General features: G+C 35.7%; 1 protein-coding gene across 1 annotated transcript in view; it reads left to right on the top strand.

Moving 5' to 3' along the window:
- Positions 1 to 3236: 3236 nt before the first annotated feature.
- Positions 3237 to 13102, top strand: part of ANGPTL5 (angiopoietin like 5) — a 155830-nt gene continuing 145964 nt past the window's right edge. The window contains exon 1 of the mRNA XM_074304437.1: positions 3237 to 3340. Coding sequence (XP_074160538.1) covers positions 3323 to 3340 — 18 coding nt within the window. The 5' untranslated portion in view covers positions 3237 to 3322. The remainder of the gene's footprint in view (positions 3341 to 13102) is intronic.

Below are 13102 nucleotides of genomic sequence, written 5' to 3' on the forward strand. Positions count from 1 at the left end.
CAGTGTCAAGTACAGAAAGGCATCTAGTGCTCATTAAGCTTTTATTATATTCTGGGCACTGTACTACATGCTGGGTCCCTGCCCTCAACGAACTCACAGGTGGGATTGAACTGAAACTTGAAGAAAGCAAAACTGTGAAGAGAAAGGAAAAAGAAAAATCATTTCAGGTAGGAGGGAGGCCAGTACAAAGGCACTGAGACTGGCAATGGGATATCATATCAGAGGCACAGCAAGTAGGCCATTGTAGTTGGATCATAGAAGGTATGTGGAGGGGAGTAAAGTGTAAAAGGATTGGAAGGCAGAAATAGGAAGAGTTTTAAATACCAAACAAAGGAATTTATATTTGACCTTGGAGGTATCAAGGAGCCTGTGAGGCTTCCTGAGAAGAGGAATGACATGGGTGGGCCTGTACTTCAGAAAAAATACTTTTTTCAGGTAAAGAAAACATTCAAGGCAGGGAGATGTTGCATTGTCCAGGTGAGAGAGGGTAAAGGCTCAGTGTCCATATGGAGGGAGAGAAGAGATGTTGGGAAGGTAGAGAAAACAAGATCTAGCAACAAATTTGATTATGGGGGGGTGTAATAAAGAGCTGGGAATGATTTCAGGGAGCCTGATTGGCTGGTGGTTGTCCTTCATCCAATGACATCACTGAGGTGGAGTTAGGTACAGTGTGTTTGTGGCTGACTAGACAAATATGAGCTCAGAGGGCTCAACTACTCTATAAGAACATTTGGAGTAGAGAGTCTCTAAATTTGTTCATTTTACATTTCTTTTGCGCTGTTGCAATTCTGGTTCACACTTTCTTTGATGTGGGCCTGTCCTGTTGGGTGGTCCTCCCCTATATCCCCATGCCACCCAATCAATGCCAGAGTTCTTTAGAGAATCCTTGAAAGGGTCCTTGTGCTGCTTCTTCTGACCTCCATATAAGCACTTGCTCCATAAAATAGTCTTTTAGGCAAGTGTACACTTGGCATTTGAACAATGTGGCCAGCCTGTGGAGTTGGCTTCTGTGTAGAGTTGGAAGGCTTGGCAATTTAGCTTGAGAAAGCACCTCAGTGTCCAGTACCCTATCTTGCTAGTTGATCTTCAGAATTTTCTTAAGGCACTTGAGATGGAAATAATTCAGTTTCCTTGCATGGCATTGTTATCTGTCCAGGTTTCACAGGTATACAGTCTTCAATTTGGTAGGCAGCCGAATACTTCTCTCCCATGCTTTCCTCTGAACTTCCGCAACACTGAGCTAGTCCTGGAAAGGCATGTATCAAAATCATCATCTATATGTACATCCCTGGAAAGCCATACTGTCAAGGCAAATTAATTTATCCACAGTTTTAAAAATTTTTCTATATGCTATAACTGACAGTTCTATGTATGGATGGTGTGGTACTGGCTGGTAGAGAATCTATGTTTTCTTGTTGTTCATTGTTAGACCAAAATTAGCATAAGCAGCTGAGAATTAATCCATACTTTATTATATCTCAGCCTCAGATGCTGAATTGAGTGCACAATCATCTGCAAATAAAAAAATCATGCACTAACTATCTTTCCACTTAAGTTTTGGCTTCATAACTTTTAGAAGTTAAATAATTTTCTCAGAGAATAGTGCTACCTTCAACTATAATTGGGAAATTCAAAAGATGGGAAGTTTTTTGAGGAAAAGTAAGTTTTGACTTGAATATCTTAAGTTTGAGATATCTAAAAGGCATTTGGTGATGTGGGACCCAGGCTCAGGAGAGAGATTAGAACTGGATACATAGAACTTATAATAATTTACATAAAGATAATAATTAGACCCATGGGAGCTGAGATCATTAAGAGAGATTGTTGTTGTTCAGTCATCTCTTGGCAAAGATACTAGAGTGGTTTGTCATTTCCTTCTCCAGCTCATTTTACAGATGAAGAAACTGAGATAAACAGGATTAAGTGACTAGCCCAGGATTAGTTAGTAAGTGTCTGAAACCAGATTGGAACTCAGAAAGATGAGCCTTCTTGACAAATGGAACTTTATAGTACATCTACAAATTTTGGACATGCAAAGGATGAAGAACCAGCAAAAGAGCACAAGAAAGAGCAGTTTGATGGAAGGGAAACAAGAAAAGAGTAATTTACTGAAAACAGAGAGGAGAAAATATTCAGGAGGAGAAAGTAATCAGCAGTGTTTAATACTAAGACTAAATTACAAGCAAGTTGTTAATGTGTCAACAATGGAGGATGTTTCCACATTGGGAGTTCCCTATACACATTAAATCATAGATCTGAACCCCACAAGAGTGCCAAATTGGCATTAATGGATGACTTCAATTAGCTAAGAACTTCAGTGATTGTTAACTATTTTTTTCACTTAAAACAGATATCTGAGATCCTTTTTAGAATATAGGTTGTCTCCAACTGTTTAAAATTAGGAAAAAAAACTCTCAGGCTTTCTGTTTCTGGATTGTTAGATAATACCAAAAATCTATCATGATTTCTTCACAGAATTGTAAAGACATTTTAATGATTGTTATAGGCTGAGGCAGACACAACCTTTATCATAATAATAACCTGACAATTCCAAAACTTGAATTCCAGTAATTTTAATTTCTCAGGCTCAAAGAGATTGTTTTAATGCCAACTTGTCACAAAAAACTCTCAGGCTTTCTGTTTCTGAATTGTTAGATGATACCAAAAATCCATCATGATTTCTTCACAAAATTGTAAAGACATTTTAATGATTGTTATAGGCTGAGGCAGACACAACCTTTATCATAATAATAACCTGACATTTCCAAAACTTGAATTCCAGTAATTTTAATTTCTCAGGCTCAAAGAGATTGTTTTAATGCCAACTTATCACAAAACAGAATATTACAGTGGAAATCAGAAATTTATTCCATGTCTGTGAGTAGGGAGAAGCAGCTGAGAAAGAAGATACAGAAAATAGGAATGGGTTAAGTCTGCCTTTTGTTTCTGATCAAGTGTTGGGGGGCGGAGTTATGGCACCAGGAAGATATAAACATGTAGGGGCTGGAATGTGTCTGTTCTTTGGCAAGATGCCTGTCTTTGACGTTAATTTAAAGCTTTCTGGGGTTGGTGAGCAAACCAGTTAGTTCCTCTGCTTTTGTAAGGGCTGGGTACAAGGTCATGTGAGTCTTTGTTTGGCTTCTATAAAAATAGTTTTTATTGCAAAATCCTGTTTTTTGTTTACACTTGTTTAAACAAAGTTTATGAAATGTTATAAAGTAAGGTACCCCAATTTCCTGCTCAAATCAATCTGCCAGGTCTCCAGCACTGCATGATAAGTCCCAGCTTGGGACCATAAATACAGCTCCTCATTCTAACGTCTATGGAGGGAAAACTGAGGGTATGTATTTCCAGGGACATGGGCACGCGCACAAATGACGCGCGCGCACACGCGCACACACACACACACACACACACACACACACACACTCTGTCTTTGGCCCTGTCTCTGTTTTTCTGTCTCTCTCTCTAATTGTAGAAACTTGACATGATTTGCTAAAAACCTTCTGCAATACTGATAGACATTTGATAGTATAAAAATAGTTATTCTATTTTCTTTTCATATTTAATGAAAGTACTATCTACTTTCTTTTCATATTTAAAGGGGTTGTATATTCATTCACTTATTCAACAAACTTTTACCATGTGTAATAATACTAATGGACATTTTAAGAGATATGTAATTAAATGGGAAGTGAGAGGAAATAATTTAAACAGTATGATGTGCCTGACACTCTGCTAAGTGAATGTCATTTGATCCTTATAGCAAATCCAGGCTTAGTGTCCTATCTACTTTTCCACCCCTAGCTTCTGGAAAGTGTTTTAGTATCTCACAATCCAGTGGAATATCAACTTATATTAGCCAACATGTTAAATAAATATGTTTGAACTTTCAAATAACTTTCAAATCAAATAATTTCACTGTTATGTTCCCCATTTTTCAGATGTGGATTCTGATGCTCAAGTTAAATAAGTTGGTCAAGATTATGCAATTTTAAATAAGAGGCAGAGCCAGAAGTCAACATCAGGTTTTCTCATTCAAAGTTCAGTAGTCTTTGCAGTCCACCACATTTGCCTTCTCTTTTAGTGTTTTTCTCTTAACAAAATTCATGATTATGTTCATAAAGATCTACTAGCGACCGTCCACCCAATACTGATTTTTCCTTTTTTTTTTTTTTTTTTTTAATTTTATTTTTCCTATTTTTAGATTGTCTTTTCCACTACCACCCCTTTGGTCCCTGGTTTTCCTGTCACCTAGGTAGCTGGATGGTACATTGTGTAGATCTCTAGAGGGAGAGTTATCAAGGTCAGAATTCAAATCCTGCCTCAGAAACTTGCTAGCTGTATGATGCTGGGCAAGTCATTTAATTTCTATTTTAATTTCTTCATTTTTAAAATGGGAATAATAATACATACGTACCACTTACCTTCCACAGTTGTGAGGATAAAATGAAATATTTGTTAAATGCTTTGTAAAACCTTAAAGTACTATTTTGTAAAACCTTCTATTTAATGTTGTTATTAACTTTGTAACTCATCATTAATTTACCCAAACTTTTTCCTGAAGTCTTATTGGTGCCTTTTGGTTTTACATCTCAGTTACTTCCCAGTAGATTCTTTTCACACTGACTCCTCTCTTATAAAAAAACAGTTAAGCAAGAACAACCAACATAGCAACTGCACCTGAGAGCATATACAATATTTACAACAAATATTTCCTCACTTCTCTGATGACAGGAAGGAAAAGTGTGTTTCATTATCTGTTTTGAGGAGTAATATTGTCATTAATCACAGTTAATTAGAGTTCTCTTGCCCATTCGTGTTGTTTTCACAGACATCACTATACTCATTGTGTGTATTGTTCTGGTTTTGCTTACTTCATTTTGTATTAGGTTATACAAATCTTCCCGTGTTCTGAATTCCTTATATTTGTCTTTTCTTTCCTTACAATAATATTCTAAGACATTAAAATATAATATTTTTTAGAACTCATCCAACTGAATGCTGGTTTTTGAGTTAGGAAGACCTGGATTCAGAACCTACTTCAGATACAAGTTATGTGACTGGTGCGCTTGATGTTTAGAAATCTCTATAACTTTCTCCCTCCCACTTCTCCAAGCCTATAACCTTCCAGTCTTCTTACACCTTACTCCTTACCTCATACACTTTGTTCCATTGATACTGGACTTCTTGCAATTCCACCAATAAGGACGCTCCACCTCTTGGCTCCAGACATTTTCTCTATTAGTTTCCTACCTTCCTTCCAGTTCTAGCTTTTATAGAAAGCTTTTCCCAATCCCTTTTACTTATTACCTATTTATCTTGCACATAGCTTGTCTTCACTTACTTGCTTGTCTTTGGACTATGTTCTTCTTAAGAGCCGGGACTATCTTTTGCCTTTTTTTGTATCCCTAGTCCTTAGCACAATGCCTTGCACATAGTAGGCAGTTAGTATTGACTGACTGACCCTTCATAAGTCAATTAGTTGCTCTGTGCCTTAGCTGCCTCATATGTAAAATGAGTGGGTTGAACTTAACTGTCTTTAAATTTCCTTTCAGCTCCCTATATAAGTGCCCGTTTTGTTTCCATTTTTTTCTGCAACAAAAAATACTATAACTATTTTGATACATATGATATTTAATGGAAAGATGAATGAAAAAGCATTTATTTTTATATGCCAGATATTATGTTAAGTACTGGAGTTACAAATATGAGGGAACAAGTTAGTCCCTGCCCTTAAGGAAATTACATTCTGATAAAGAAGGCAGCACATATTGGAGAGTGATGGCTTAAGAGAAATATTTTAGATATAGAAGTTAGAATGGTGAATGGAGACATTTAGCAATTGATTAATATGATTAATACAATTAATATTATAAATTAATTTAATGAAATTTAATAATGATACATAATAATAAAATAAAATAAATTAAATTAATTCCTCACCAGGAATAATAGTATGAATTCTATCACTCTCTGATGTTATATTTACTCTTTCAAGCCCCTGAAGTTCTATTTAGAGCTGCACTAAAAATAATTTTTTTTCTGAGTACCAAATTTCATAACTCTGAGTAGTAGGACTAGGGACCAACCTATGGAAAATGCAAAGAAGCAGATTTTGGTTCAGTGTAAGGGAAAACTTCCTAAGCATTAGAGTTGACAAAAACGGAATACATTGTCTCTATCCATGTGTTCTCAGTCACTGAAGATCTTTTAGAGGAGTCTACCACTTATGTATGCAGTAGACAATTGTGATTTGAGAGGGATTAGGAATTTATGAATTCCTTCCCTTCTCAATTAGAGATTGCAATCTCTATGAAGAGATTTGATACAGTCTTTAACTTCACTGGATGGGATTCTCTCCAGAGAGGAATTATCATTTGTAAGGCTTGCTATCATTTGTAATCAGTAGTTCTGTACTTTACTTCTTTGAGAAGCAAAGAACTCATTGTATTTCTTTATGCAGGAATAGTTTATCATCTGCTAACAGTTCCTAATTATCAAAAATGAGGATATTCAAAAATATATATAAAGTTGGACAAACAAATTTCATTTTCTACTGGTCAGGTGGTTCTCATGAACACTTTGTTTATTTAACTTCTAACTTGTTATTAATATTCCCGAGAAGTTCCTATTCAGTTTTATTTCTTTAAGTTGTAGAGTTGCAAAACATTGATGAACAATGTTATTTCATTTTGGAAAAGTTTTAACCTCCCCTCCTCTCCCCAATGATATCTGTATATTTCTAGATTTCTTTTTTTTTTCTCTGTGATCCAGATGAACTGTTATAAGGCTTTTAACTGGTCAATTATAATGAAATCAGTATTTTTTGATACATATTAAACCTTATCCTCTGCTCATATAGAATTAGAAACATGTTTGATACTATAAAGCATTATGTTTCCAAACAGGTCCATGCCTCAAAACAGGTTTCCTAGGACTTGAAATATTGTAAGATTGTGTATTCGAGTGGTGGGCTGATTACATCAGGAAGCCATTAAGGATTTCTGGGGAGAAGGAAGGTGACTTTGGGGAGGGCTGGTGGCACCTGCTATAGGAAAGGGAGAAGGAATACCACAGCTTTTTTTTTTTTTTTTTTTTTTTTTTTTTGCCAGCTACCTAGAATAGGTAAAGCTAAGATGGTGAAGAGTGGCAAATGTTCCAAGAGTATATCCTAATGTTTTAGGAGCAGATCTTCCCAAATTTTGGTCCGGTTATGCTAAAGATGTGCTCCAAATCTTGCAAGGAGATAATTTTTCCCATTGTTCTTTTCAAGATGAGACTTTATTTACATAATACTCTAGGGAGTGTATGTCCTGAGATTTTCCTTGTTCTTTTGCTTTTTAAGTTCCAATTAAATGTTTTATTTTAAAATGTATTTTTCTTTTGTTGATACCTTTTGTTTTAGATTACATTCATTTCTGAATATATTCTCCCCATACCACTTAGAAACCTTTCTTTGTAATTAAGAATTTTAAAAAACCACACTTCTGCAAACTAACACCTGGATAGCATTTGTCGGGGTAAGAGCTTCTAGTGGGATTTTATGAGATGGGGGCTGATGGGAAATAATAGGGAGAACTCAATGTGCCTCCTCTTGGTGCATCTCCTTTTTTCTTTTTTCATCCTACACCCTTCCCATTAATTCCCCTTCCTCTTTTCCTGTCCAGCTTGATGCTGACCCCTTATTCCTACCCTTGGCAGAAGAGACCTCAGTCCATCTCCAATCCTTTGGCCTCTCAATCCCTTACTAACAGTAACGAGATTAACCCTTCCACCCTCCTGCTGTGGGGCAGGAAAAGAGGTATACAGCTCCCATAAAGGGATTAAGTACTTGGAATTTATTACTCAAGAGTTTTTAGGTCATTAGGCAGTGCCACCTAAACCTGTTATCCATAAGGATCTCAGACAAGCTGTCTAAACTCAGAATAAGGCATGCAGTCATGGTCTGATCAAAATAAGAATACTTAACATGAGCTTCCACTGTATGCTTTAGGTGAATTTTTAGTCACCAATATTCTAAAGAAGTACCATCTGTACTGCTCATAACCTCCATACTCACAATGGATTCAGTGAGACAGGATTTATATCAGTTTTTAAGCATTCAACCATGGAAAAAATTGCCCTAAAGAAACTGGTTTGATTTGTAAAGGAAATTCACCAAAAAATTGATAATTATAATTTAAAATAAGAATACCTTCACCATAAATTTTTTCTTAATTAATTCTCTTAATAATCAAAGGGACCTCAAGGGCATCCAAGAAGGAAAATCCTAGATTGGAAAATCTCTCATAAATCCTTGAAAATTCACTGAAGAACCATATATTCTAGTTCATGATTCCACAATCTAGCACCTTAATCAGACTATCACCTCAATTTGCACTCACAGTTTTGTAGGTTAGGTCTCCAGAGGCAAAAATTTCTAGGTTCTTGGGGTATTCTATGCATGTGTACTAATAATGGCTTAAAGGCAGAGAAAATGAAAAAGTTTGATGATCTTAGGGCTGAATGACAATTCAGATGATTAGTCCTGGTGATCCTTTAATTTAGGAGAATATGGTTGATTGATGAATTCCTTCTTAATGAAAACATTTGAGAAACAATTTTTGTCCAGCAGCTAGGATCCTAGAAATCCTAATCCCCCTACTATTGGTAAAGGGAGATTCTGGTTGAGTCTGGGCAAGGAGAGCTGAGATTAGAGTCATTGAGGTAAGGGGTTCCATACTGGTTTCATGTGCTCCACCCATTACCTAGTCTCTTATTATTTATCTTTTTGTTCATATTTCTCCTCCCCCTTTCTTTTTCTCTTCTTTCTTTCCTCTATAGGTATGTGTGTGTATATATGTGTGTATGTGTGTGTGTGTGTGTGTGTGTGTGTGTGTGTGTGTGTGTGTGTGTGTATTCCCACTTCCATTACTGGCATGGGATTCTTTAGGAGAGTGTGGCCCAGGATTAGGGGTAATTTTTCTTGTTGTATACTTTGCCATATAGTTTAATTAAATGATTTTTGCTTTGAATTATTTTGTCTTCTGTCTTGGTCTAGTAAAAGAGAAACATTGGTAGAAACTCTGAGCTGTGATTACAAAATAGATGCTGACTCAACAGTTGCTTGAGCCTGAGTGTAAATTTTATGACTCATTACCAGTGACAGGCAAACTGTAAGCGAACGTACTAGAAAATACATTCAAATACATGTTTTTCAAAGTAATCATCTTAGAGAATCATGTATTTATTTCAACAATATTTAAAAACAATTTTGGAACTCTTTTAGAATGAGAATATAGTATTTCTCGTTGTATAGAATTCCAAAATTGCTCTTGTAGATATGACCTAATCTTTTAAAATTCTTAGAAGATATTCTTGACTTCAGTGTAGTTGTAAAGATATGATTCTGGAAGAGAGATGACCTTAGAAACCTATTACTATTTGGAGTGACCCTAATATGTCAGACTTGATCTGCAAGTCTGAGATGGCTCTAGTATAGTATGTCCTATTCCTAAATCAAATCAGAGTTCATAGCCCACCGAATAGACAAGTACTTTCCTACTTCTACTTAAATGACTTTGAAGAAGAAAATTTATTTTTATATAAGCAGCTTGATTAATTGGCTTACTTTAAAACAAGTTTAAAAATTTTTACTTTTTCATAAAATATATTTTTCAGATTGTTGTTCATGGCCACAAACTAGAGAGCAAAGGGGAAGTCTATAAAGAAGACTGTTGTAAATTTCCTTAATTTAAAATGATAGCTTTTGATCATAATTTATTTTAGCCATAAGTCCCACTGACTCCCAGATGTTTAACAGCTTCCAAATCTTTCTGAAATGTTCTGATAACATCTTTGCATTTTGAATATTTCCCCCTTCTTAGTCCATCTGGCAATGGTGTTTTGGCTCTTTTTGTTGTTATTTGCTTGCATTTTGTTTTCTTTCTCATTTATTTCCTTTTTTTGATCTGATTTTTCTTGGTGTTTGTGGGGTATGTGTAGAGGAGTTGCACATGTTTGATGTGTAATGGATTGCTTGTGGTCTGGTGAGGGTGGGGGGAAGAGAAGAAAAGAATTTGGAGAGTAGGGTTTTACAGGGGAGAATGTTGACAGTTGTCCATGTATGTGTTTCGAAAATAAAAAGCTTTTATTTTTGAAAAATACATATTTTCACCTTTTTTGTTGTAGTTTGCTTGTTTTTTGTTTTCTTTCTCATTTTTTTCCCTTTGTGATCTGATTCTTCTTATGTAGCACAATAAGTGTGGAAATATGTATAGAAGAACTGCACATATTGAACATATATTGATTGCCCTCTGGGGGGAGATCTGCTGTGTCAACTCAAATCTCTCGGACAGATTCTTCTTCCTGTAGAACCGTTGTCTCCAGACAGTTGCTGTTATCTCTAGTCCAGAGAAGTGATTTCCCTTCCTGCAGAGAGCTGCCTCAAGTCTGGTCTAGAGCAGAGACTCCCTTTTTCCTCCAGAGCTTCCCTCTTTATCCTCACAGAGAATGGGCGTGGGATAATGCAAGGGCTTCTGGGAAGAATTACTTCAACCAATGAACTTGCTCCTCCTAAGCATGCAAGCTCTTCCCCAGGAATTCACAAGTCAAACTCCCAGGAAAGGCCGGAAACTAGAAAATTGTTAAGTACCGACTTAGCACTTAGGAAGAACCTAATATCTCATTATCTCATTAGCACTTAGTAAGAACCTAACATCTATATATATATATGTGTGTGTGTGTGTGTGTGTAGTGTGTGTGTGTGTGTGTGTGTGTGTATACATATATTTCAGGTAGTCTGCACCTTTGGAATTCTATTTAAATTAATACAATGGGATATATTTTGCATTGGGAATAGATCAGCCAGTATCTCCTAGAAATATCTGTACTTTATAAGCCTGAGATTTTATTGGTTTTATAAAACCTAACAAATTCCAACTATTCTTTCCTCTTCCTCCAGTAAGGCAAGAACATTTTTGTCCTTTCCTTACTATTTTAATCAAATAAATATTTCTTGGAGCAGCATTTTATTGTAATTTAAAAATTTTAAAAATCATTTAAAGTAATGTATTTCTATTGGTACATGAAACTTTAAAATAAATAATATATGGAAATAATATTCTCAAAGGGTTTTTTCCTTTTCCCCTATGCTTATTCTCTAGAATTGAATCCTGAAAGATTAAGCAAGGTCTGATGAGTCACTGGCCTAGAAAAAGGTTATTATAGCACTAATAGCACCTTTGATTAAGGGAAGCAAGTGCTTGGACTTCTCTTGAAAGATGGGGTTTCTTGCTTTCCTTTCACATCCTTTATACTTTCCTATTTCTTCCTTCTTATTCCATTGCTTTGATTTTGGGCCATTCTGAAAGCTTGCTTATGAAATTTTTTGTTTGCAAGCATATTCATCTCTGGAAAAAGGCATTATAAAAGTCTACTAAGCATTCAACAAAACTTGAAATATAATAAAAATAGAAAAAAAACCTTATTTTTAGATTTATCCAAAATACTTTAAAACCTTTTTCACAAATGCCACCTGCTATATCTTGATATGACCTTTATCTTGATAAAATAAGTCTGGGACTATCCTCTTTATAGCATTAAGCTTTTAAAAGATTATAGAATTTAAAAAAAGAAAAAATACATTAAAAAGATTGTAGAATTGATAATGATTACTTAGGAGGAGCACTTTTATGGATACAATTCAGTTTTCACAATTTTAAAACATCTTCTATTCTTCTACTTTTTTTTTTTTTTTTTTTTTTTTTACTGTTGTTGAAGTAATTGGGGTTAAGTGACTTGCCCAGGGTCACACAGCTAGGAAATGTTAAGTGTCTGAGGTCATATTTGAACTCAGGTCCTCCTGACTCAGGGGCCTCCTAGCTCTATCCACTGCACAACCTAGCTGCCCCAACTTCAAAACATCTTGAAGAGATATCCTAAAATATTGTTCTAAAAGCTTTTTCAGTTCAGATAAAATACTTCTTTAAAAATAAAATTTCAATAATAGGCAATGCTCTGTCTCTCTTTAGATTCATCCATCCCTTGTTTATTAAAAGTTTATACTACTTGTAGAATAGAATGCAGCCAGCATTGCAATACCATTCCCTGTTATTGGGAGAGTACTCTTCATTTCAGGATAACTTTGGGATCTTTCTAATTCTTTAGGGGGGAATGGTCAGGTGGTTGACCCAGATGTAATAATATTTCAAGGATAAATCTGGGGACTTGTGACTTCTCCAAAGAAGGATTATTAATATCTCAGCATATGTCCACAGCCCAATAAAAGTAGTTGGATAAGGAAGAGGTTGGGTGATAATATAACTATTAGCATGCTTGCACCTAATGGAGATGTGTCTAGATAATCTCACTTTTGGTCATAAACTTATAGTGTCCATTCAGTATTCTTCCAGCCAATAAACTGCATGAGAAAAAGAAAGTTTCTGGACAATTTGAGAGTACTATGTGCAGCAACTCTTCACACTTGCCCTTGGAATTTTACCCAGTCAGAAGACTATTCACTTTGTGATTTGCTAGTCTATGTGGGCAAACAGAGCTATCACATCACTTCTCCTATCCTCTGGCCAACTTCCTGCACCTCATCCCCTTTTTGTTTCTCAGTATTGTAGTACAATTCATATAGGGATTATCAATTCTAGGAAGAGTGGACTAAGGAAATTGAATATATGGACTCAGTCCTGGTTTAGAAAGAATGAATTCCCCAGAGATCATTTGCTTTTCTGGTGGTAGAGGAAGTAACAAGCTGAAACAGGTACCCACAACTATTTGGAACACTGATCCAGCCCACTAACCCCCTTTAGTTCTAAGTGAAAACACTGTGAGCTACTTAAGTTTAAATATAACTTGTATATCCTTCCTCTATCAGTAGTAGAGACTGGTAATTTGGTCATTCTAGACATTATGCGGGGCTCTGAGGAGGTCACCTTCTGTTTCTGATATTGCTGGAGCCCCTGCTATCAGAGTTGGTAAGCTACCTTCAAACATAGCCTTTGGAGAAATTCTACATCAGACTTTTTGAGTGCCTGGATTATTGTAATGTGTTTGGAGTTCTCTAGGCATAGAAGTTGCCTCCACACATACTATTGATTAGGAAAGCAAT

The sequence above is a fragment of the Sminthopsis crassicaudata genome, chromosome 3 (assembly GCF_048593235.1).
Source record: "Sminthopsis crassicaudata isolate SCR6 chromosome 3, ASM4859323v1, whole genome shotgun sequence".
Lineage (NCBI taxonomy): Eukaryota > Metazoa > Chordata > Mammalia > Dasyuromorphia > Dasyuridae > Sminthopsis > Sminthopsis crassicaudata.